General features: G+C 44.3%; 1 protein-coding gene across 48 annotated transcripts in view; it reads left to right on the top strand.

Annotated features, from left to right (window-relative positions):
• NPHP4 (nephrocystin 4) overlaps nt 1-23,747 on the top strand; it is a 134,554-nt gene that overhangs the window by 46,183 nt on the left and 64,624 nt on the right. For 40 of the 48 annotated variants that reach the window (XR_013519753.1, XR_013519752.1, XR_013519751.1 and 37 more), the window contains 3 exons: nt 2,160-2,341; nt 3,125-3,251; nt 13,541-13,723. Coding sequence is in view for 44 of the 48 variants with exons in the window: in XM_035307510.3 (XP_035163401.3) it covers nt 2,160-2,341; nt 3,125-3,251; nt 13,541-13,723 (492 nt within the window). In the remaining 4 variants the exon portion in view is untranslated. Of the gene's footprint in view, nt 1-25; nt 170-2,159; nt 2,342-3,124; nt 3,252-13,540; nt 13,724-14,232; nt 14,426-23,747 lie in introns of those variants that run through there. The other 8 variants (XM_078330212.1, XM_078330211.1, XM_078330190.1 and 5 more) reach the window with 3 other exon arrangements.

The following is a 23,747-nucleotide window of genomic DNA, read 5'->3' as shown; positions in this document are numbered from 1 at the left end:
ATTGGTGGCATTTTCTGCTCCTTAGGTTTTGGGGGAAGGAAATTCTCTGAGGAAGTGTCCCTATCATGTTCACTTGAAAGTCGCAGAGAACATATTTTTCATTCATTTGTCAAAGAGTTCTTTTAAAAACATAAATTCATCTCTTCTCGGCCTTTTGGCTAAGATCAAGGTAAAAACATAAATTCAGCCATTTTTCTTCTGTGTTTAAAACATGCTGCTGGCTTCTCATTGCCCTTGGACTGAGCCCTAGGCTCCTGGCCCTCCAAGATCTGCGTGACTGGGTCTTTGCCGCTTTCTCTGCCTCACTGTGTGCCGCTTCCTGGGCCCGTTTGCAGTCCTGGACTCCGGCTTGCCTCCACCTGCGCGGCTTCGGACTCATGCTTGTCCCTGCGTGGATCCTGGAGCACGTAGCTGACTTTCCTGAACGTTCTTCCTGCACATCTCTGCATGCAGAGCTTCAGGTCTGGGCGGGGTCCCCTGACTGTCCTGCAGGGGTGCTGTTCCTGCCCTTGCCACCCTGTCTCCAGCTGTCACCCTGCATTCTTCCCGGGCTCTCAGCCGTTCCTGGGAGCAGCTGGCCACCTTCTCTGCTACTATCTGTCTCCTGTGGGGAGTGTTTGCATCCCCAGGACAGGGACCTTGTTTTGTTTACCATGACACGTGATGGGCATGAATGGGGGCTGGCACATAGTAGGGCTGTAATATTGAGTTGTGAGAATGAATGGTTCAGGTGCCCATCCTAGTAGTCTGTGAAGTTAGCAAGTTATTCAGTGTGTGTGTGTGTGTGTGTGTGTGTGTGTGTGTGTGTGTGAGAGAGAGAGAGAGAGAGGGCGAGAGAGAGGGAGATAATGAGCTGGACTTGTTTGATTCCTTCCCATTCTTGAAAATGCAGTTCCACATAATTTGGGCTTACATAAACACAAAGCAGAGAATAGGATTGAAGTAGCGACATCCATTTCCTTGGTGTAGTTCCTGCTGTTTTCTTGTTTTTAAGGGTGGATTGTGTGAGGGTAGAGATGTTTCAGCAGTATCATTGTTGAATTTTATATATTCTCATAAAAATCACTTTATTACGTATTTTTGCTATCTTTATATTTTTGTTCCAGTCCAACTGGCAGATACTCAGTTATCTGCATAGTTTTATTTTCATTATCTGAAGACTAATAGGGTGTATTTAGGTCTGTTCAGCTTGATTAATTGACAGTAAAGAAAACTTGAAAATTCAGGGATCATTTTGTAAAGATCACATAATTTAATAAACACTAAGAACTAGGGGGCATATCCTTGTTCATTTGTTAGGGCGCCTGTACATTTTTTGTTTAGATGAAACACTTTAATATCAAGTAACCACTGTGGGGCAGATTCTGTTTGTATAGGTTTATGATGTAGTGCCTAAGCATGGTTCCCCTTGTAAGCCAAGTCTCAGGTTTCTGGGTAGACAGAGTGGAAATGTGATGAGCTCTGCCCCTGACCACCTCTCCAGCATTGTCCAGGGAAGTGGGTTCTGGGGAAGTGGGCTCTGGGAAAGTGGACTCTGGGGATATGGGTGCCAGGAAAGTGGGCTCCAGGGAAGTGGGCTCCGGGGAAGTGGGCGCCAGGAAGTGGGCTCTGGGGAAGTGGGTTCTGGGAAGTGGGCTCCAGGGAAGTGGGCTCCGGGAAAGTGGACTCCGGGGAAGTGGGTGCCAGGAAAGTGGGCTCCAGGGAAGTGGGCTCCGGGGAAGTGGGCGCCAGGAAAGTGGGCTCTGGGGAAGTGGGTTCTGGGAAGTGGGCTCCAGGGAAGTGGGCTCTGGGTAAGTGGGCTGTGGGACCTTGGAGGAGTCTTGAAGGAGCCAAACAGGAGTTTGCTGCATTTTGAGATGGTCAGCTTAACCTTGGAAAGCTAGTGTCGGGGTTTGGGGATCAATGCATTTGAGGGTGTGCATTGCACTGAGAGAGGGTCATGCTGTGTTGAAATGCTGAAACCTACCCGGGCCATGCCCCAGGGCCAGGCTGGGGATCGGGTACTGTATTTGTCATTTGCTTGGACTCATCTTGACTAAGCATCATCTGATCTGGAGTTCACTGCAACTTCTGTTCCGGTTTCTTCTCTCAGGGGTTCGGGCGAGCTCCCTCTTGCCGTCTGTGCCAGGGCTCATTCCTTCTGCCTGTGCCTCTTCCAGGGATGTGGCCTGCTGGACGGTGGTGCCCTGGAGATCCTGGAACGGCGCCTGCATGTGGGCGTGCACAACGGTCTGGGCTTCGTGCAGAGGCCGCAGGTGGTTGTGCTGGTACCCGAAATGGACGTGGCCTTGACGCGCTCCGCCAGCTTCAGCAGGAAAGTGGTCTCTTCTTCCAAGACCAGGTATTGCCTCCTGGGTCCCCAGGGCTGGATGGGGACATACAAGAGATCAGGATGAAATGAGGTCGTTTGTGCATGTCAAATGTGGACTCATCCACGTGCGAGTTCTTCCTCGTTCTCTTTCTTTCCTCTTGCTAAGTTGTACCCATTAGGAACAAACATTGGAATTGGAAGTTTGGAAAAAGCCCCCTACACACTTTGTTTTTCTTTTGTGCTCTGACAATTTTGGAGTTAACATTATGGATGCTTCCAGCTGTGGCTGCTGAGGGTCTGTGGAGGCCTTGCATGCTGCCTTCTAGACGTGCTCTGTGATTAGTTTCGCATAGAACAGAGAACCAGGGGGCAGCAAGACCTGCTGCTCTTGTTTAATCTGGTGCTTCCCAAATCAGGTGTCACAGACATCACTGCAGGGCGATGTGCCTTTCCTCTCTCATGGTGCCAGGCAGAGACCAGCTGTCCTCTGCCGTGGGCCAGCCTTGAAGAAGGAGCCTCCATCTTCTGTGGCATTTGCTGGTAACTTGGCTGTATTAGGCCTGCAGGCAAGCTTAGGTGATTTGGAAAAGGCTTGAGCAATGAGAGGCCGAGGAGTGAGGGTTACTTGAGCTCAGGAGTTTGAGACCAGCCATGGCAGCACAGTGAGAGCCCCATCTCTAAAGAAAAAAAAAAAAAAGAAAAAAGAAAAGAGCAATGGTGTCCTTTTGGCTCTTGGTGGCAGTGGTCAGTGTGGACGTGGGAAAGACGGGAGCTGGAGCTCTAATGGGCCCCCGGTTTGTGTTTCTGACTCAGCTCTGGAAGCCAAGCTCTGGTTTTGAGAAGCCGCCTCCGCCTCCCGGAGATGGTCAGCCACCCTGCGTTTGCAGTCGTCTTCCAGCTGGAGTACGTGTTCAGCAGCCCTGCAGGAGTGGACGGCAATGTAAGAGCAGCCCTTTTGCACTCAGGTTCCTCTGGCGAAGAGCTCCGTGCGCTGAGGATAGATGTAGATGCTCTTTCCGTTAAAAACGGGCGTGATTATTATACATACTAAGTACAAATCACTTCACTGACATTGACCAGCCTGTTGTAAGGAATGTTACAATGGATACAGATGAAATGGAGAGGGCAAAAAATGTGAGAAGAGCTTGGAGTTCCCGTGCCCTCCTGGGCACCGCCCTTTGGGCACCTCTGTGGGTTCGGCTGTCCAGAAGCTCTCTGAAGCCAGTCCTTTTGGGTTTTTATGGAAACTTCATTATGTAGACGTGATTGATTAAACATGGACCATTGATGATAAACGTGACCTTCAGTCCCTCTTCTCCCCCTGCCTTAGTCTTTCTGTGAGTAACCCCATCCAGAAGCCACATGGGGGCTACCCACCATGGTCATCTCATTAGCACACAATCGATAGCACTTTGGAAATTCCAGGGATTTCATGAGTTGTATACCAGGAAACTGGATGAAGACCAAATGTATATTTCACAAATCACATACATTCTGCTGGCTGGGAGTAATTAATACGTCAGTAAGTTTCATGTATCATAATAGCATTAATTCAGGACTATTGAATTGGTAATTATTTTGAAAAATGAGGCCATTTTAATGTATTTCTAGTTAAGTGTGATAAAGCTTGAATTTGCACAAGTTAGAGATGGTTTCTCACAGGGAACTTTATATATACCTATATAGTACTAAGAGTAAGATTTTATAGGTTCAGTTGAAAGAAATAAAATATGTGGATATCATTTATGTCATTAATTTAGATTCTTTGAAAAACCCAAATCCTGCTACTCTTAATATTTAGTTTTCTGTTTGAAAAAGCCAATCCTGTATTCTGCCTTATCCAGGGGGCGTGTGTTCCAAGACCCCAGTGGGTGCCTGAAATCTCTGTAGTACTGAACCCTACACAGTACATGCTAGGTATTTTCCTGCATATACATTCCTGTGATACAGTTCCTCAATTAGGCACAGTAAGAGATCAAACAACAATAACAGTAAAATAGAACAGTTATCATAATACACAGTAACGGAAGTGAATGTGTCTGTCTCTTTCTCTACCTCTCAACTGCAGTGGGTGGGTAGTGCCTACTGGGCAGGTAGGTGGGATGGAGGCGTGACTCACATTCTGGGAGGACAGTGCCAGATCTAATCACACTGCTTAGAGTGGTGCACAGTTTAGGACTTCTGGAGTTTTCTATTTAATATTTTCAGACCAAGGTTGACTGAGGGTCACTGAAACTGCAGATTGGGGTACTTCTGTATCATTTTAACAAGTAAATTAGAAACCAAAAAATGGCTGACAGGACCTCTTCTATGGCGATCTGGCCTGATCTGGCCTGCCATGGTGACTGGGCAGCTCTCTCAGGAACAGCCTGAGAAGGAGCATGAGATGCTGAGGACGGTCTTGGGGTGTGCCTCAGGCCGGAGAGCATGATCATGAGGACGCTCGTGATGGCACCGAGGGCTCGCCCACCTGATCTGGGTCAGTGTTCCCTTCTCAAGATCTGAACTTCATTGCACCCAGAAAAACCATCTTTCCTTACAGAGTACAATTTCCAGGGTCCAGGGATGAGGATGCGATGTCTTGGGGGGCATTGTTCAGCCTGCTGCAGCCATGGCTCAGTTCCCCTGCTCTTGGGCTTCCCTGGAGCGAAGAACACAGAGTGGGCCCCAGGGCCCATCAGCACAGTGGCTGGGGCTCACCCGTGCGGCTCATCTGTTTCTGTTGCTGAGTTTTCTGTGGTGTGAATTTGCTTTCTCATTCTCTGAGGGTGGACTTCCTCAGTTGATGAAGAACGCAGCTTGGGACATTGTTGGGCAAATCTTTTTATGAACATATTTTCACTTTTCTTTGGTGAACACATGGTGCGGAGCCGCCAGGTCGCAGGGCTGGTAAATGGCATCATTCTAAGATGTGCCAGTCTTTCCAGGCAGGCGGGCCAGCACCACCAGAGGGTTACAGTGGAGCCGCATCCGCACCTGCCTCTGGTTTTGTCCTTTATTTTAGCCGTGCTGGTGGGTGTGAAGTGACCTCTGTGGCTTCCTCCATGACTGCTGTGTTTAGTATTTGCCCATGAGTTTGCTGGCCCTTCATAATCTTCCTTGGTGAAGTGGCCTTTCCATTGGTTTGCCCATTTTTGAATTGGGTCATTTGTCTTATTATTATTGAGAAGGAGTATTTAAAAATTATTTTGGATACAAATACTGTGTCGCATTTTCATATTGTGTATTTTTTCATAATCTGTGGCTTGCTTCATCTTATTAGCATTGTAAAAAAGTGGCATAGTAGGACTTTATTTCTTTAAAAACTTTTTACTTGGAAATAATCTCAAACTTATGAACAAGATGCAGAAAGACAAGGAACGCTGGGTTACTCTTGATCCAGGTTCACTGGTGGCTCCCATGGGCCCCGTTGCTTTATTTGCACCTGCTCTCATGCTCCCTTCCTCCCTCTGTGTGCGCACATGTGTAGATGCACACATTTTTCTGAACCATTTGTGAGTAACTTGCAAATATCATAGTCTTGACCCTTCATGAGGCTTCAGTGAGCGTTTCTCAAGATGAAGGATATTCTTTCATAACCACAGTACAATTGTCAACTGCAGTTCGTTTAACATAGAACCAATACTTTAATCTCCCGCCTGTGTTCCAGGTCTGTTGAACTGATCCATGCCTGTCCTCGAAGGCCTTTTCTTCCAATACAGTATCCAGTTCAGGATAATGTCCTGTGTCTGGTTTCTGTGTCTCTTTAGCCTCCTTAAATCTGGAACAGTTCCTCAGCTTTTTTTTTTTTTGTCATTTATGATTTTATTTTTAACATTTTAGCCTCCCTTCTTTAAAAACATTTTAATGTGAATGTTCCTTGGGTTCATCTGATGCTTCCTCATGGTCAGAGTCAGGTTGTGCCTTCCCGGGGCAGTAGGTGCGAGCAAGGGGCTGTCCTTGCGGCCTTCCCACATTCAGACGTGCACGTGTCCATCCTGGGCGAGGTTGGTTGTGGTGCTCTTCGGTGATATCGCCACTGCAGACTTAACATTTTTTTTCTCCTTGCAGCTAATAAGTGATCTGTGGGGAGACTCTGAGACCACACAGTTATCTGCTTCTCATCTGAGTGCCCCCTTGGGTTGGCGTTGTTTATGCTTGGCCGTCATGCCCAGGCATCCTAAAGGGCTTGCTCACTCTACAGTGTGGATGTACCGAGGTTTGTTCCACCAGGTTCCTGTGTTCAGGTATTTGAATCGTTTCCAAGACTTCTCAGGGATGATGATCAGGGATGGATGCTTCTGAGATGAACGGTCCTGTGCATGTGCACTTCTGTACTGTGGGAGCTGAATCTCCAGGGTGAGTTCCCAGCAGTGGGCTTGCTGGGTCAAGGGTAAATGCGTAGATTGTCTTGTTGGATACTGTCCCAGTTCTCTCCAGAGGGGCTGGAGATCTTGTTCTGTTCCTGCTGGCAGTGTATTAATTAGGGTGCCTGCCCCCTTTTGCCTTACTGTTGGTCTGTGTCATCCAGATTTTGAATTCTGTTCATCTGATGGGTGAGTAATGGAATTACAGGGTAGTTTTAACTTGTGTCTTTCTGATTGAGTGGAGTAGAACATGTTTTCATATGTTATGAGTTGTCTACTTATGTTGCCCATTTTTCTATAGAGTTTTTGCATTTTTCATCAAGTATTAAAAGTTCCTTGTATATTAAGGGTATTTGCTCTTTGCCTGTGATAAATAGTGCAGATATTTTCTCCCCATTTTGTCATTTGTCTTTTGGTTTTTTTCTGGCTATGTAAACATTAGATCTTTTAATGTAGTCACATGGATCAGTCCTTTCTTTTATTGTATCTGGATTATTGAGTCAGAGGGAAAAAGCCTTTCTTCACTCCCCAGTTGCAAAGGAATTCACTTGTGTGTTCTCCTTGTGCAATGTTTCTCCCGTCTTTTTTTTTTCTTAACTGTCTAGATCTCTTGTCTGTTGTGTGAGGGATGGATCTGTTTTTATCTTTTTTCCAGTGGCCATCTGGTCCCACTAGGACTTACTCAGAAGTCCCCCTTTGCCACAGTGACTTAAGGTCCATCTTTGTCACATACTCTGTCTCTATGGTTAGCACATCTGTGTCTGGACTTTCACTCTATTTCATGGGCTGCCCTGTACCATGTACTATGGCCATACTGTTTTAATTTTGAAGGCTCTGTTGTGTGTTTTAGCATTTGGCAAGTTCAGCCTTTCTTTTCCTTCCTTTTCTAGCTTTTCTTGCATGTTTATTTTTCTGGATGAACTTTAGTATCAAGAGGTCTAGCTCCATAAAAATGCTGATTGACACTTTAAAAATTGGGATTGCAGTAAATTTATGATTGAATTCAAGAGAGAATTTTACATCTTATGGATGTTTAGTTGCCCTAACCAAGAACGAACTATCTTTCCATTTGTTCACGTCTACTTTTGTGTCTTTCAGGAGTGATTTAAAAACTGGTTTTACATGAAAAATTAAAAAATAAATGGTTTTACAATGCAGATTTTTAATAGTTCTTACTAAATTTTTTCATAGGTATTTAATTCTTTTGCTGCTGTTGTAAATGGGATGTTTTCTTTCATTATATTGTCTAAATTACCGCTGTGTTTTTATTTTGTTCTTGTGGACAGTCATTATTATTATTTAAATAATTTTACCAGCATTTTATATAGCCCTTATTATATGCTGCATGCTGTCTTTAAAATTAAACTTTGTATTTTGAGGTAATCATAGATTCATACTGCAGTTATGAAGAGTAAAGCAGGGAGCTCTGTGTCCCCTTTCCTTGGTTGCTCCAGTCTTAGTCTGTTTTCTGCTGCTGTAACAGAAAACCACAGACTGGGTCATTTATGGTGAATAGAATTTATTGGCTCACGGTTCTGGAGAATGGGAAGTCCAAGATCAAGGTGCCGGCATCTGGCAAGGGCCTTCTTGTTGCGTCACTCCCTGGGGAAAGGGCAAAGAGAGGGTGAGAAAGAGAAAGGGGGGCCGAACTCACCCTTGTGTAAGGAAGGAGTCCACTCCCAAGATAATGACATTCATCCATTCACTCCACCCTCACGGCCTCACCACCTCTCATGAGGCTCCATCTCCCAACACTGGTGCATTGGGGATTAAATTTCCAACACATGCCTTTTGGGGGATGTGTTGACACTATAGCACCCCAAATGTTGCACTCTCTTTTGATCAGCATTAGTTCTGATTTAAAATCTAGCTGGCCGGCTTTTTCTTGCATGTGCAGTACTTTCTAAGTTCTTTCTGCCTGTCCCAGGGCAGGCAGCTCTTCTCCGTCCCTCTGCTGGCCCCGCCTCATCCTCTGGTGTCCTCTTCCCTCCTTCTGTGCTCTGCTGTCCCAGTGGGGGTGTGGCTGTGGACAGCATTGGGCTAACTTCTTCCCCTGCTAGTGGCCTGTAATGAAAGAAAGCTTCCTGCTCCCAGGGTCCCTAGATCCAAGCTCATAGACACGCGGTCTCACAGCGGTCCTGGGGCCAGACTCATGTGGGCCCCTTTCCTGGTGTAGTCACTGGCATTGTTATTTGATTATTATAAAGTGGGTTTTCCTGTTACCCTTCCGTGTGGTTGAGCTGGTTGGTGCCTGGAACCAGGCCTGGTGGAAGGTCAGTGCCCATTGCAACAGACACTGGCCCCTGAATCTGAGCCCAGTGGTCATTGGCCCTGCGAGACACAGTGAGGGCAGGGAAGGAAGTGGAGCTGGGGTGAGAAATAGAGGCCCTGTGGTGCCCATGTGCCTGCCGCTGGCCCCAGAGTAGGCTCAGATGACAGAGAACTTCACACCTGCCCAACCCAGGCCCTGCAGTGCCCACGTGCCCCCTGCCGAGCCCCAGACTGCTCCAGAGGGCAGGGAGCTGCACACCTGCCCAACCCAGGCCATGGCTCCAAATGTGTGACAGTTTTGCTGTTGCTTCTTTTAGTAATTGTCAAGTTGATGCTTGTTTTGCAGAGGACCAAGATTTGATGAACGCGTTAGCCTGTGTGAAGTGCTCCACCAGCTTATGGGCATTTCTTTAAAACCATACCTCAGTGTTTTCATTATTCATGTGTTTTGAAAAATAATTGCTTCACTTAGTAGAGTAAAATGAAAAGGTTGCCTATTAGCCCCTTTCCAGTTTGCCCTGAGAACACTCCAGCGTCACCTGTTGCTGCAGTGATTTCTCCTAAGGTCGTTTTGCCGGGAATTACTTCACTGTTATGATTATTTTCGCATTGCTCCAGAATATTGACTTTGGAAACAGAAGACATCATTCTATTTATAGCATTCTGTGTTTAGTAGTGGTATTTCCATTTACAAAATACAGTAATTTTCCATCACTGGAAATGTCAAATCCTGGGAAACACAGCTCTCCTACAGGTGATGGTAACATCGTTCTCGAACTGTTGTTGGCTGAAGATTTGTTTGATGAATCAATTTTTCCAAAATAGACAATTCTGATGATTCAGACAATTCTGATGTTAGTTCTGTGTAGAAATAATTCCAAGAGCAGTTTTTATATTTTATTATCACATTAAAAATCAGATTTGCTTCAGCCTTAAAGAGCGTGCTTACGTAAAATTAAATGAGTGCCGGCAGCCAGCTGCACTTTGTTTTTGGGAAAAAGGTTAAATGTCACTGGCTTTTAAATGGCAGTGCTCTGCCTGTGCCATAGCAGGCAGAGGAGAGGACTTTAACTACCTGCGGTTAGGTTTCCTCTCCTGCAGGAGTGTGTGTGAGCCGCTGCCAGGTTTGCTCTCCATCTCGTTTGGACTCGGTTCCGCATGTCCTGGATCTGCATGTCCTGGATCCGTTTTAAGGACTGAGTGATTTCAGGTTGATGGCATCTGGCTTGTGAACCTCTGCTGTTGCTGGCAGTGGCTCTGCCTGTGTTGTGACCTCAGGGCTCCCGGTTCTTCCTGCTTCTCAGCGAGGAGGGAGAGGTGCCAACACCAGCCTGGCTGCCTGACTGCTGCCCCCAAATCTTCACCTGGTGGGGCTCCGTCTCTCAGGCCCTGTGAAGCTTTCCTCAAGGGCCAGGAGCCCCGTGTCATTTAGGGAGAATGCCGGCCAGTGGGCAAGTCATCGGGAAGGACTTGCCCCTCAGCCCGTGGCCTGAGCTCTGACTTCTGGAGCCACCTGTGCCTATGTGATCATGCCGCTGGGGGATACCTGGCTCCACTTCTGAGGATGCTCCTGCATCTGTGCCTCCTGCCATGTGCGGCTGGTTGCTGTGTTTCCTGCGCCTGTGTGGTGGTCATTTCACAGGACGGGAGCTGGTGTACAGGGTAGATGGCGCCTGTGAGGGGTCAGCCCTGTCCCCGCTGTGGCTCTCATACCATGTGAGTGTGACTGCGCTTGTTCCCAGTTCAGGACCGGAGCTCCTTTCTCCACAGTTATCTTGGGCCTCCCTTTCTCCTTTGCCTGAGGAATTATATACCTAAAAGTTTGTCTTTTTAAAATTTGTCCTCAACCAAGTACCACATGTCACCCCCATCGAGGTGGCAGTTCCCCTGGGCGTAGCTCTGTTTGGAAACGGCCTCACGGCACTTGGAGCCTGAATACACTGCCTGGTGGGGCACCCCACCCTGTGATTACCCAGAGAGTGACCACCATCCCCTTCAGCTTTGCATTCCTGGGCCCTGGGGCTGGAGGTCCTAGCAGAACCAGGCCCAGGACCAGAGGCCAGGTGCCCATACAGGAGTGAAAAGGTCTCCCTGAAAATCTAAAGAAAATGAAGCTCATGAAGTAATGTGATGTTTTCACCTTTGTCTAAGTGAGTTCAAGTTAATCTGAGGACAGAAGGCATCAAGGGCCTGTATGACTTTCCAGTGGCTGCTGTGACAAAGTGCCACACCCTCCATGGCTCAAAGCAACAGAAATGTGTGCTCTCACAGCTCTGAGGCCACAGCTCCACAATCTGCTCTGCTGGCAAAGCCCAGGTATGATAGGACTGAGTTCCTCCCAGAAAACCGCAGGTAGAGTGGGGCCAAGCTCCTTCCTTGGGAGACTCTAGAGGATGGGGCCTCCCTACCTCTTGTGGGTTTTGGGACTCCTAGCTGTCCTTGTCTTGTGGCCACATTACTCTGTTCTCTGCCCCCTTGTCACATGGCCTCTGTCTGTCTCAAGTCTCTCTCTCCTCTGCTCCTACAGGGATGCTTGCCACTGGAGTTAGGGCAAGTCTGGATAATGAAGGATAATCTTATCCCTCAATATTGTGTCTAGTCACATCTGCAAAGACCCTTGTTTCCAATAAAGCCACAGACACAGGTTCCAGGGATTAGGCTGAGAGCATCTTTTTGGAGGTCGCATTCAGCCCACCACAGGGCATCTGGTTTGTAGCATTTCCAAAGGCCAAGGATCTGTTTTCTGTGAGCACCTTTGCTGGTGAAAACAGGTATGGCACTTCTGTTCCATGACACAACCTGGCTCATAATCCACGTGTATTCTTCTTTTGTCTTTTGTGTATTGTGTATTTGTACTTGTATATTTTGTGTTGTCTATGTCTGGATTCCAGTGGCCTTGTGTGCACGCATATGTGCGGGATCTGTGTGGGACCTGAGTGGAGTCTGGGCAGTGAAAGTGGTGTGGCTGTTCCCACTGGCATGTCCAGCCACATAAGCAAAGTTTGTTAGGACCCCTGGCCACTGCTGCTGGAGTCTTGTGTCCTCCTTGGCTCCCGGGCCAGCACAAGTTCGCGGATCCCCTGGGCATCTCTTTCTGGTGGATGCTGTGCTCTACCCATCCTTGGCAGGGGGAGGGCTTCCAATCGTCACCAAGAGTGGGACGCATCCTCCTTCCAGGCCACCCCCTCACTGTTACCATGGCTGTGTTTGTGACGCTGCCTGGGTTCATGCCCTCAGGCAGCAGTGTTAAGAGGGATACTCTTGGCTGCCTTAGCCAAGCCCGGGACTGGGAGCAGTGGGCAGCTGCCCCGTCTTAACTTTCGTCACCCCCAAAAGCTACAGCCCTCTCTGTTAGCCGGGGTTGAGGGGAAGCCGCAGGAAGTGGAGCACTGTGTTCGTGGCTCAGTCACCACCTCCTGCTTGGGGGTCGTTTCTTCTGTGCATGGGATACTGAGGCTACAAGTCCCGGATGGAAGCAGGTGGCTGGCCCTCCTCCTTCTGTGCTGTTCTAGTGTCTGTAGTCTGGGCAGCGCTCTGCAGCACTCACTGGTCAGTGAATCTGTGCTCTTGGGAGTGGAAAGATTCTAACCGGGGATCCCAGTCGGACCTGCTTTGTCTGTACCCCATGGGCCCCTGGCTGACGGTCAGCCTTCCTGGTGATGTATGCTCCACCCACCAGGGCCTTGGTCCAGAGCTCATTGCCTCTGGAGTCCTCTCTGACAAGGTGTCTCTGCTGGACTTTGGAGTCGGGGAAAAAAAAAAAAAAAAAAAAAAAAAAAAAAAAAAGTGGCAAACCGCAAGTCTCATTCCCCACCTGAGTGGGATTTCAGTACTTGCCAAAGACCTGAGTTCAGCTTTAATCCTAGTTCTTTTTAAATAAATGGATGAAACTTAGTCATTTTAAAACTCTTTACTCAGTCGAGCCCTGAAACCATGTTTGTGAAAATGACTTTAACGTGATTGTAACCCATGGGTTTCCTTAGTGTCCTCATTCCTTCCATTTGGCCAGCCATGTAGGAGGAGAAGGAAGGAACGATGCCTAGAATTTGACCTGATTGAGTTCCCAGTTTTATGACAGCTGCGTATATGAAATATTTTATTGTAAGCTGGAGCTTTGTGGAGAAAATATGTGCAAATAACCCTCAATTGAATATACATATGCATTCTTTATTGTTTTATCAAGTTTCTGATCAGGAATTCAAAGTACTGTTCCTAGTATTTTTGTGATGGATTTGAGTTGGTGTTGGCAAGGTACAGAGTGTATACAAACCTATGGAAAGATCCTTATGGGAACATGGGGTCATAAAACAGTGCTGGTTTTCAGGGGGGAAGCCATTGCTACCTTGGGCCAGAAAAGGAGACCATGGGTGGGCAGGGTCCTGGTTGGGTTGGTGGGGTCACGTAGCTGAAGACTATCTGTGCTCTACTGTCTGACTGTGGAGGCAACATCCTCCTCCTGCCCCAGTTCCTTTTGTAAAATGCAACTGACTGTCCCTGCCGCTTGCTACACTGAGCTCTAGTTGAATTTTACATGTGAAAGCACTGTTGATTTCCCCTCTCCAGGTGGCATCTGTGATAACTCATATACTGATGTGCTTTGTTTTAATTCTAGGCAGCCTCGGTCACCTCTCTGTCCAAGCTGGCGTGCATGCACATGGTACGCTGGGCTGTTTGGAACCCCTTGCTGGAAGCTGATTCTGGAAGGGTGACGCTGCCTCTGCAGGGTGGGATCCAGCCCAACCCCTCGCACTGTCTGGTCTATAAGGTCCCCTCAGCCAGCATGAGCTCTGAAGAGGTAAATTGTTAGGTATTTTTTATGCTTCTCCGGTGAGCTTCTAGCAAGTTTATTTGTTTTCAGAAGCAAAAGTTCACAAATATGTTTGCAGATGTTTCATTTACAGAGTTTTTTCATGTCATGGGTATGCCTTTAAAAAGATTAATATGATCTTTTTCTGTAAACTTGCTAAGGCCATTTTTATTGTGGGTTTTATCCCTGTTCACATACTTCCTGGGATGACTTGGTAAACCTCCAGCTGACTTGTACACACTCTGCAGCGAGATTCACTTCTGTGCCATGTGCATTTGGTGCATTGGAGCTTGGGCCTCATGTGGCCTTTGCCGGTAGGTTTTTTGGTGGACGAGTGCTGAGGTGGGAGCCAGTTCTGGTTTCCAGCCCTGGCTTATCTTTTTGACTTATCACTAATGCTTCCTGGACCTCAGGTGTGTACAAAGGGGTAGGACCACAGCAGAGACTCTCAGGTTTTTAAAAAATTCTGAAATGAAATGTTCTCTGCACCCCAATTTAAGAAGTAAAGAAAAGTAGAGCAGAGTGGGGTTGAAGTGTGTGTGAGGGTCCCACCCCCAGCCTTCTTGGCCCCATTGGTGGCCTTGGAGAATGGTTAGTGGTGACCCAGGGCACCGCAGACGCAGTGCAAAACCCTGCTCTGCAGATGGCTGGAGTCCAGTGGGCTCTCCAGCCAGCATGAGCTCTGAAGAGGTAAATTGTTAGGTATTTTGTTAGGTAAATTGTTAGGTAATTGTTAGGCAGCATTTCTGCTGGGGTCTGCTGTTTGGCCTTCTCTCACCTGTCTCAAACACGTCCATTTCAGCAGTGCCAAAGGAGCTTTTTAGTACTCAGGTGTCTCATTTTTCTAAGGTAACAGGACTGTGCTGTTATTTCAGTTTGTCAACTCTGTGCTGACTCCAGTGACAGATACTGTGTTCAGTGTTATTTATGATTTGGGTAATGCTTGGGGGACCTGAATAAGAGAACAGCTGATTGTGCAGCTTTTCTTCCTATAAGGAATGTGTCTCCTGATGGGACCATATTTTGCTGCACTCCCACATGGTGTAGTTTGAGCCCTTATTATAAAATTGCTGTTAGAAATCCTGAAGCCGTCACCTTCTTTCCCTCCACGCCACTCCCGCATCCTCGCCTCTCTCCTTGTCTCTTCTCTTCTCTCTCCTTGTCTCCACTCCTCTCCTCTCCTCCCACTTGGATAAGTAACATAAATAAATGTTTATTCTGTTTATTTTAGGTCTATCATGGCATCAGATTGCCCTTACTTTTTAAATGTATAAACTATATTGGGGCATGAATGGTTTGAAGGTTTACTATCTTAAGGACACAAATGTATCAAATTTTGCCGTTTTCCACAAGGAGTACCACTTTCAAATCAGGGTTTTTGACCTCAGCTCTGTTGACATTTGGGCCAGATAACTCTCGGTGTGAGGCCATCCTGTGTGCTAGTGGATGCTGAGCAGTATTCCTGGCCTCTGTTCCCTGGGTTCCAGCAGTATCTCCCCACCTGTGACAGCCCTAAATGCCTACAGACTGTGCCAGATATTTCCTGGGGGCTAAAATTGCCCCGATTGAGGGCCCCTACTCTAAACTGATGTAATTAACTAAAGCAGTGAACTAACCCTGGCCACAAACTTGATTCCCTTTCCTGCCCTGCGAAGGCACTCCTTTGCTTCTGGCGGTGACAGCCCCTCTCAAGTCAGGTCAGTTAGAAGCCTAGGTGTGCCTGTCTCTGCCACTGCACCAGCCTCTTCTTTATCTCATTCAGTCATTCATCACTCAGTGAACTTGTATTGAGCACCTACATGTACTCAAAGAAAAAACATCCCTGATCCCATGAGAGTTGAGTAGGAGAGGCAGATGTTAAAGAAAAATATAAGCATAACTAAAAGCCCGTAATTTTTGGGTAGCTAGATTTTAGAGTTTATGTTGTTATTATTTCACTGTAATTTACTATGAAATGATGAAATCATGTATCATAATTGTGTTTCCTTTCTTAACTCCTGCGCTTTTCCTTTGAGGAAATAATTGTTTCCCTCTTTTTTTTTTTTTTTTTTAAAGAAATTGATATCTCCAAAGACAGCCACTTTCAACTCTTAACTGTGACTTATGGTCTTTACCTTTGTTTTCTAAATAATAGCCTTTTACTGCTGTTTCTTAATTTACAATTTCAGACACTATATACTGAATTCTCATAATGACAGATGAGAATTTTAGCTCTTTTGTACATTCCTGCCCATCTTTAAAGCACTCTGTCTTATTACTGCTTGGCCTTGGATTCAGGCACAGTTGCAGGGGGCATATAGCATAGTAGAGCTGGTTGGAGGATGAAGAGGGGGTTCTACTTGCAAAAACTTAGAGAGATCACTGAGGGAGGAGCTGGGGAAGTGGTCCTGTAAGATTGTTTACAAAACCCTGGCTTCACCCCACAACTGCACGTGTGTGGGTCTGACCCTAAATAGATACCGAAGACTTTGACACTGTGGGATCGACAACTTCCCAGTTTCAGAGCTGCCTGCTGGGTGGAGGACATGCGGGAGAAATCTGAAGAACCCTACACAGGTTTTGAAAATGAAACTGACATTGAAACCACAGCCCATAGGATATTGGTCAGAAACTGTCCTGAACGCAATTGAGTCAATTCCTACCTAAATAAAAATACCAGCATTCTTCATAGGATTTAAATGAGACTCAGAGTTTTATGGTGTAATGTTCAAAGTGTCTATGATATGCTCTAAAGTTAATTGTCATACAAAGAACCTGGAAAGTTCAGCTTGTAGAGAGACAGTTGACAGACACCAGCACTGGGATGACACAAATGTTAGAATTATCAGAGAATTTAAAGCAGTCATAATAAAGATGCTCTAGTCAATAAGAACAAACGCTCTGGAAATAAATGGGAAGAAGCAAATGAAAATTTTAGAACTGAAAAATAAAATAACCAAAATAAAAAATCACTAGCTGGCCTAACAGCAGACTGGAGATGACAGAAGTGTCAGTGAACTTGAAGATAAACCAATAGAAATTTATTCACCCTGCGCAAAAGAGAGGAAAATGGTTGGAAGACAAGGGGCAAAGCCTCAGTGTTGACCTGTAGGTCCCTACCAAAAAGACTAGCACCCAGTCCTGGTAGAGGAGAACGTGGTGCAGAAAAAAGCACTTAAAAAATAATGACTGAAAACTTCCCCAATTTGGCAAAAGACATAAACTTGCAGATCCAAGGTCAGCAAACCCCAGGGATAAATGTGAGGAAATCCACACTCAGATAAATCATATACAAGCTGCTGAAAACTAAAGACAAAGGATAAAATTATTAAAAACAGCTGTAGAAAAATGATGTATTACTTACAGAGAAATAATAATTTGAATGACTGTGGATTCCTCATCAGAAACCAGCTGACCTGAAGGAAAGTGGGAGATTTTTAAAGTGCTAACAGAAAGACCTTGGAACTCAGAATTCTGCATCCAGTGTAAAAAAAAAAAAGTGTGAAATGAGGGCATCTCAGATGAACTAAAAGTAAGTGCAGATAATTTGCTTAAAGAATTGCTAAAAGAATTTCTTCAGAGAAGAAGTGATACCTGGCAGAAATTTGGAGCATCAAGAATGAAGAAAGAACAACAGAAATGCTAAATGTAACATTCTCCTCTTCTTTAATCTACATTGGATGCTTGAAGCAAAAACTGTAACAGTGTGGCTGGGTGCAGTGGGCTTGTAATCCCAGCACTTTGGGAATCTGAGGAGAGCGGATTACCTAAGGTCAAGAGTTCAAGACCAGCTTGGCCAACATGGTGAAATCTCATCTCTATTAAAATACTAAAATTAGCTGGGTGTGGTGGCTGCATGCCTGTAATCCTAGCTACTTGGGAGGCTGAGGCAGGAGAATCACTTGAATCCAGGAGGCGGAGGTTGCATTGAGCTGGGATTGTGCCACTGCACTCCAGCCTGGGCAGCAGAGGAAGACTTTCTGAAAAACAAAACAAAAAACAGTGTCCAGTGAGATTTTAAAGGTATAAAGGCATAGTATTTAGAAAATTACCTAAACTTAATTGATAAAGCAATGGCAAGGTTTGAGAAGATTGACTATAATTTTGAAAGTTCTGCCTATGGTAAAATGCTGTCAAACAGCATCGCATGATACAGGGAACTCCTTTGTGACAGGAAGAGTTACTTGATAGAACAAACTTGCATCGTTGTCTTGTTTTATGAAAGTGCTGCAGCTACCCCAATCCTTCAGCCACTGCTACTCTGATGAGGCAGCAGCCATCAATATCAAGGCACAACCCTCCAACAAAAACCTTACAATGCCCTAGAAGGCTCAGATGATTCTTAGCTTTTTTTTTTTTTTTTCTTTTGGAGACAAGGTCTCACTCTGTTGTTCTGGGGTAGAATACAGTGGCAGGATCATATCTCACTAGAGCCTTGAACTCCTGGGCTCAACCATCCTCACACCTCAGCATCCTGAGTAGCTAGGACTACAGGCATGTGTTACTATGCCTGGCTAATTTTTCAATTTTTGTAGAGTTGAGGTCTTTGCTGTGTTGCCCAGGATGAACTTGAGCTCCTGGGTTCAAGGGATCCTCCCCAAGTGGATCCTAGAGTGGGTCTCCTAGAGTGTTGGGATTATAGGCATGAGTTGAGTCACCATACCTATAATGGCACAGTTATTGCTGGCCGGGCGCATAAATGTATAAAAAATACTAACAATGGTTAGTATTTTTTAGCAAGAAAGTTGTTTTTTTTTTTTTTAAATGAAGTTCTGCTCTATAACCCAGGCTGGATTGCAGTGGTGCGATCTTGGCTCACTGCAACTCCATATCCCAGGTTCAAGTGATTCTTCTGCCTCAGCCTAAGTAGGTGGGATTACAAGTGCTCCCCACCACACCCAGCTAATTTTTGTACTTTTAGTAGAGAATGGGGTTTTACCATATTGGCTGGGCTGGTCTTGAACTCCTGACCTCAGTGATCCACCTTCCTCTTAAAGTGCTGGAATTACAGATGTGAGTCACTGTGCCTGGCCAGCAATAAAGTATTTTTAAATTAAGGTAAGTACAGTTTCTTTTTTTTTTTAGATGTAATGCTATTACACACTTATTGACTATATATAGTGTATATATAACCATTAAATGTTCTGGGAAACCAAGAAAATTCAAGTGACTTGCTTCGTTGCAGTGGTTTGGAAATGAACCTGCAGTATCTTTGAGATATGCCTGTAATTACATTAAGGGTTTAGTGTAAACATCACCAGTTTAAAAGATATTATCAGGCTTAATGAAAAACAAAGTCCCACTATATACTGTCTATAAGAAATATACTTTGAATATAATGTAAATTAAAAGAATGGAAAAAATTCTGTTCAAACACGAATTAAAAGAGAACTGGAGTGGTTATATTATTATCAGACACCATCAGACCAACTAGATTTCAGAATAAAGGAAATTTCCAGGAATTAAGAGAGATAATACACATGATAAAAAAGACCTAACAATCCTAAAATTGTTTGCATCTAACAGAGCTTCAAAATACATGAAGCAAAAACCAGTTGAACTAAAAGGAGAAAAGGGACAAATCCACAATTATAGTTGGAGACTTCAACATCCTCTCTAAGTAAATGAAGAGCAACTAGCTAGATAATCACCAGTGGTATGGAAGGACTGAACATCATCATTGACCGACCGGATCGGAATGATATTTGTAGAACACTCTACCCAACAACAGCAGAATACACGTTCTTTACAAGCGCACATGGAACATTCATCAAGATAGACAATATCCTTGGCCATAAAACAGACTTTAAGAGAATTGAGATTATACAAGATGTATTCTCAGATTATAATGGAATTGAAATAGAAATTAATAACAAAGATAATAAACATTTTCAACCACTTGGAAATTAAACAATATGTAAACAATCCACAAATTAAAGAGTAAACCTCAAGGGAAAATAGAAGATATTTTGAACTTAACAAACATGGAAATACAACATATCAAAATTTGCAGGTTGCAACTCAAATATACTTAGTGTTAGAGGCTTATATTAGAACAGAAAAAAGATCTTAATTCAGCGATCTAATCTTTACCTTTAGAAACTAGAAAAAGAAGAGTAAAATAAACCCAGAGCAATTCAAAAGTCAGTAATAGCAGACACCAGTGGAACTGCAAAGAAAAATAATAGATTAAAAATTAAAAAATAGCAAAAACCCAATGAAACAAAAACCTGTTTGAAGATATCAGTAAATTGATGAATTTCTAGCAAGACTGAAGAAGAAAGGAGGATGGGAATGACTAATAGTAGGAATGAAAGAAGGAATATCAGTACAGACCTCACGGGCGTTAAAAGGATGATAAGGAACTACTACAAGCAGTTCTCTGCACGTAAATTTGACAGTTTAGGTGAAATGGATGAATGAATATTAAACCCCACGCTGCTAAAACTCAGCCAAGATGAAGTAGATAAACTGAGTAGTCCTAAACTTTATATAAATTGAATTCATAGTTTAAAAACTTTTGAAGCGGCCGCGCGCTGTGGCTCAAGACTGTAATCCCAGCACTTTGGGAGGCCGAGGTGGGTGGATCACGAGATCAAGAGATCCAGACCATCCTGGTCAACATGGTGAAACCCCGTCTCTACTAAAAATACAAAAGATTAGCTGGGCACAGTGGCGCATGCCTGTAATCCCAGCTACTCAGGAGGCTGAGGCAGGAGAATTGCCTGAACCCAGGAGGCGGAGGTTGCGGTGAGCCGAGATCGCGCCATTGCACTCCAGCCTGGGTAACAAGAGCAAAACTCCGTCTCAAAAAAAAAAAAAAAAAAAAAAAACTTATTAAAAAAAGAAATATTCAGGCCTGTTCACTATGAATTCTACTAAACATTTAAAGCAGAAATTATACCACTTTTATACAATCTATTTCAGAAAACAGAAAAGATGGGAGCAATTCCCAACTCACAAAATAAAGCCAGCATTACCCTGATACCAAAACCAGAAAAAGATATTAATAGTAACAAGAAAACAGAAATGTGGACCCATATCCCTCATAAACATAGGTGCAAACTACTTGACAAAATATTGGCAAATTGAGTCCAGTGATTTCCAAAAAGAATAATATATTAAAACCAAGTGGAGCTTTATCTGAAGAATGCAAATCTGTTTTCTATTTGGAAATCAATAAATGTAATTCACTATAGTAACAGCCTAAAGAAGGAAACCGTATGATCCTGGCAATTGATGTTGAAAACACATTTGATGGCTGGTTGGGGTGGTGAGGCCCGAGGCAGCTGCTACAGCTGTCCCCCAGACAAGCAGGGCCTGGAGTGGACCTCAGCAGTCGTACAGCAGAGGGGTTAGACTGTTAGAAGGAAAACTAAGCAACAGAAATACTTCACCGTCAACAATCTGGGCGTCCACTCAGAGAACCAACCGAAAAGTCAGCAACTACTCAGACCACAGGAGGATAAACCCACAAAGATGGGAAGAAACTAGCGCAAAAAGGAGGAAAACACCCGAAACCAAAACACCTCGCCTCCTACAAAGGACCAAAACTCCTTGCCAGCAAGGGAACCAAGCTGAACGGAGAATGAGGGTGATGAAATGACGGAATCAGACTTCAGAAGGTGGATAATGAGAAACTTCCGTGAGCTAAAAGAACATGTTCTAAATCAATGCAAAGAAACTAAGAACCTTGAAAAAAGATTCGAGGAAATTATAACAAGAATGGACAACTTAGAGAGGAATGTAAACGAATTGAAGGAGCTGAAAAACACAACACGAGAACTTCGTAAAGCATGCACAAGCTTCAACAGCCGAATCGACCAAGCAGAAGAAAGAATATCAGAAGTCGAAGATCAACTCAGTGAAATAAAATGAGAAACCAAGATTAGAGAAAAAGTGCAAAAAGGAATGAACAAAGTCTCCAAGAAATGTGGGATTATGTGAAGAGACCTAACGTATGTTTGATAGGTGTACCAGAATGTGATGAAGAAAATGAATCCAAGCTGGAAAGTACTCTTCAGGATATTATCCAGGAAAATTTTCCCAACCTAGCAATCCAGGCCAATATTCAAGTCCAGGAAATACAGAGAACACCACAAAGATATTCTGCAAGAAGAGCAACCCCAAGGCACATAATCATCAGATTCAACAGGGTTGAAATGAAGGAGAAAATACTAAGGGCAGCCAGAGAAAAAGGTTGGGTCACCCACAAAGGGAAGCCCATCAGACTCACAGCAGATCTCTCGGCAGAAACTCTACAAGCCAGGAGAGAGTGGGGGCCAATATTCAACATCCTTAAAGAAAAGAACTTTCAACCCAGAATTTCATATCCAGCCAAACTGAGCTTCATAAGTGAAGAAAAAATAAAATCCTTTGCAAACAAGCAAGTACTCAGAGATTTTGTCACCACCAGGCCTGCTTTACAAGAGCTCCTGAAAGAGGCACTACACATAGAAAGGAACAACCAGTACCAGCCATTCCAAAAACATACCAAATGCTAAAGAGCATCAAAAGAAAGAATAATCTGCACCAACTAATGGGCAAAACAGCCAGCTAGCATCAAAATGGCAGTATCAAATTCACACATAACAATATTAACCCTAAATGTAAATGGGCTAAATGCACCAATCAAAAGACACAGACTGGCAAATTGGATAAAAAGCCAAAACCCATCGGTGTGCTGTATCCAGGAAACCCATCCACACGCAAGGATACACAAAGGCTCAAAATAAAGGGATGGAGGAAGATTTACCAAGCAAATGGAGAGCAAAAACAGGAATTGCAATTCTCATCTCTGATAAAATAGACTTTAAAGCAGCAAAGATCAAAAGAGACAAAGAAGGTTATTACATAATGGTAATTGGTCATTACCAATGGTAATCAATGGTAAATGATTGATTGCTTTCTCCTAAGATCAGGAACAAGTGAAGGATGTCCAGTGTTTGCATTCAGCATCATGGTCAGCAGTGCATTGGAAGGTATAGTCAGTGCTGTAAGTCAGGAAAACAAAAGACATACACACTGGAAGGAAGAAACAAAACTGTCCATTTTTGCAGGAAACATGATTGTGTGTGTCAAAGATTCTGAGGAATCTACAAAAAATGAGTAAGTGAGTTTAGTGAGACTGCAAGATAACACAGGAAGTCAGCATGAAAAATCAGTCCTGTTTCTCTATACTAGCACTGAAAAATTGAAAGCAAAATACAGAAACAGTATTACTTACAAAGCCCTGCCCTTCATGAAATAAGTCTGACAAAATAGGTATGGGATCCGTATGCTGCCAGCTATAAAACTGTCCTTGCGGTTATTCTTAGGTGAAATCAAGGAAGACCTAACTAATTAGAGAGACATAACATGTGTATATCTTGGAAAACTCAACATAGTAAAGCTGTCAGTTCTGCTCAAGATTGATCTATAGATTTTATGCAGTTTCAATCAAAATCCCAGCAGGAATATAGATAAACTGATTCTGAAATTTGCATGGAAAGGTAAAGGAATTAGAAGAGTCGAAGTAGTTTTGAAAAAGAACAGTAAAGTTGGAGGAGTCATACTACAGTTTAAACACTTCCTATACTGCCACACTAATAAAATTAGCATCAAGGGATTGGCACGTAGATTAATGGAACAGAATAGAGAGTCCAGAAATAAAGTTTGGAAGTGCCTTATTAAATTAAATATAGCATATGACCCATAGTCCTACTCTTGGAGAAATGAAACCTGTGTTCACACAGAAATCTGGACACATGTTTGTAGCAGCTCCATTTATAATTACCCAAACCAGAAACAGCTCAAATGTTCATGAGTGACTGAATGGATAAATAACCATGATACATCCGTATAATAGAATATCACTCAGTAATAAAAAAAGAAAGTTTGATGTCTATACTACAACTGGGATGAATCTCATCAGTTGGGATGAGGTTCAAATGACAGTGCTGGGGAAGCAGTCATAGACCACCAGGGTTGGGCAGGGCAAGGGAGCACTCTGGGGGGCTGGGGCTGGCCTGCACCCCGAGTGTGGTGCTGGTTA

The sequence above is a fragment of the Callithrix jacchus genome, chromosome 7 (assembly GCF_049354715.1).
Source record: "Callithrix jacchus isolate 240 chromosome 7, calJac240_pri, whole genome shotgun sequence".
NCBI classification, from domain to species: Eukaryota; Metazoa; Chordata; class Mammalia; order Primates; family Cebidae; genus Callithrix; species Callithrix jacchus.
This window is presented reverse-complemented; position numbering and strand designations above follow the sequence as displayed.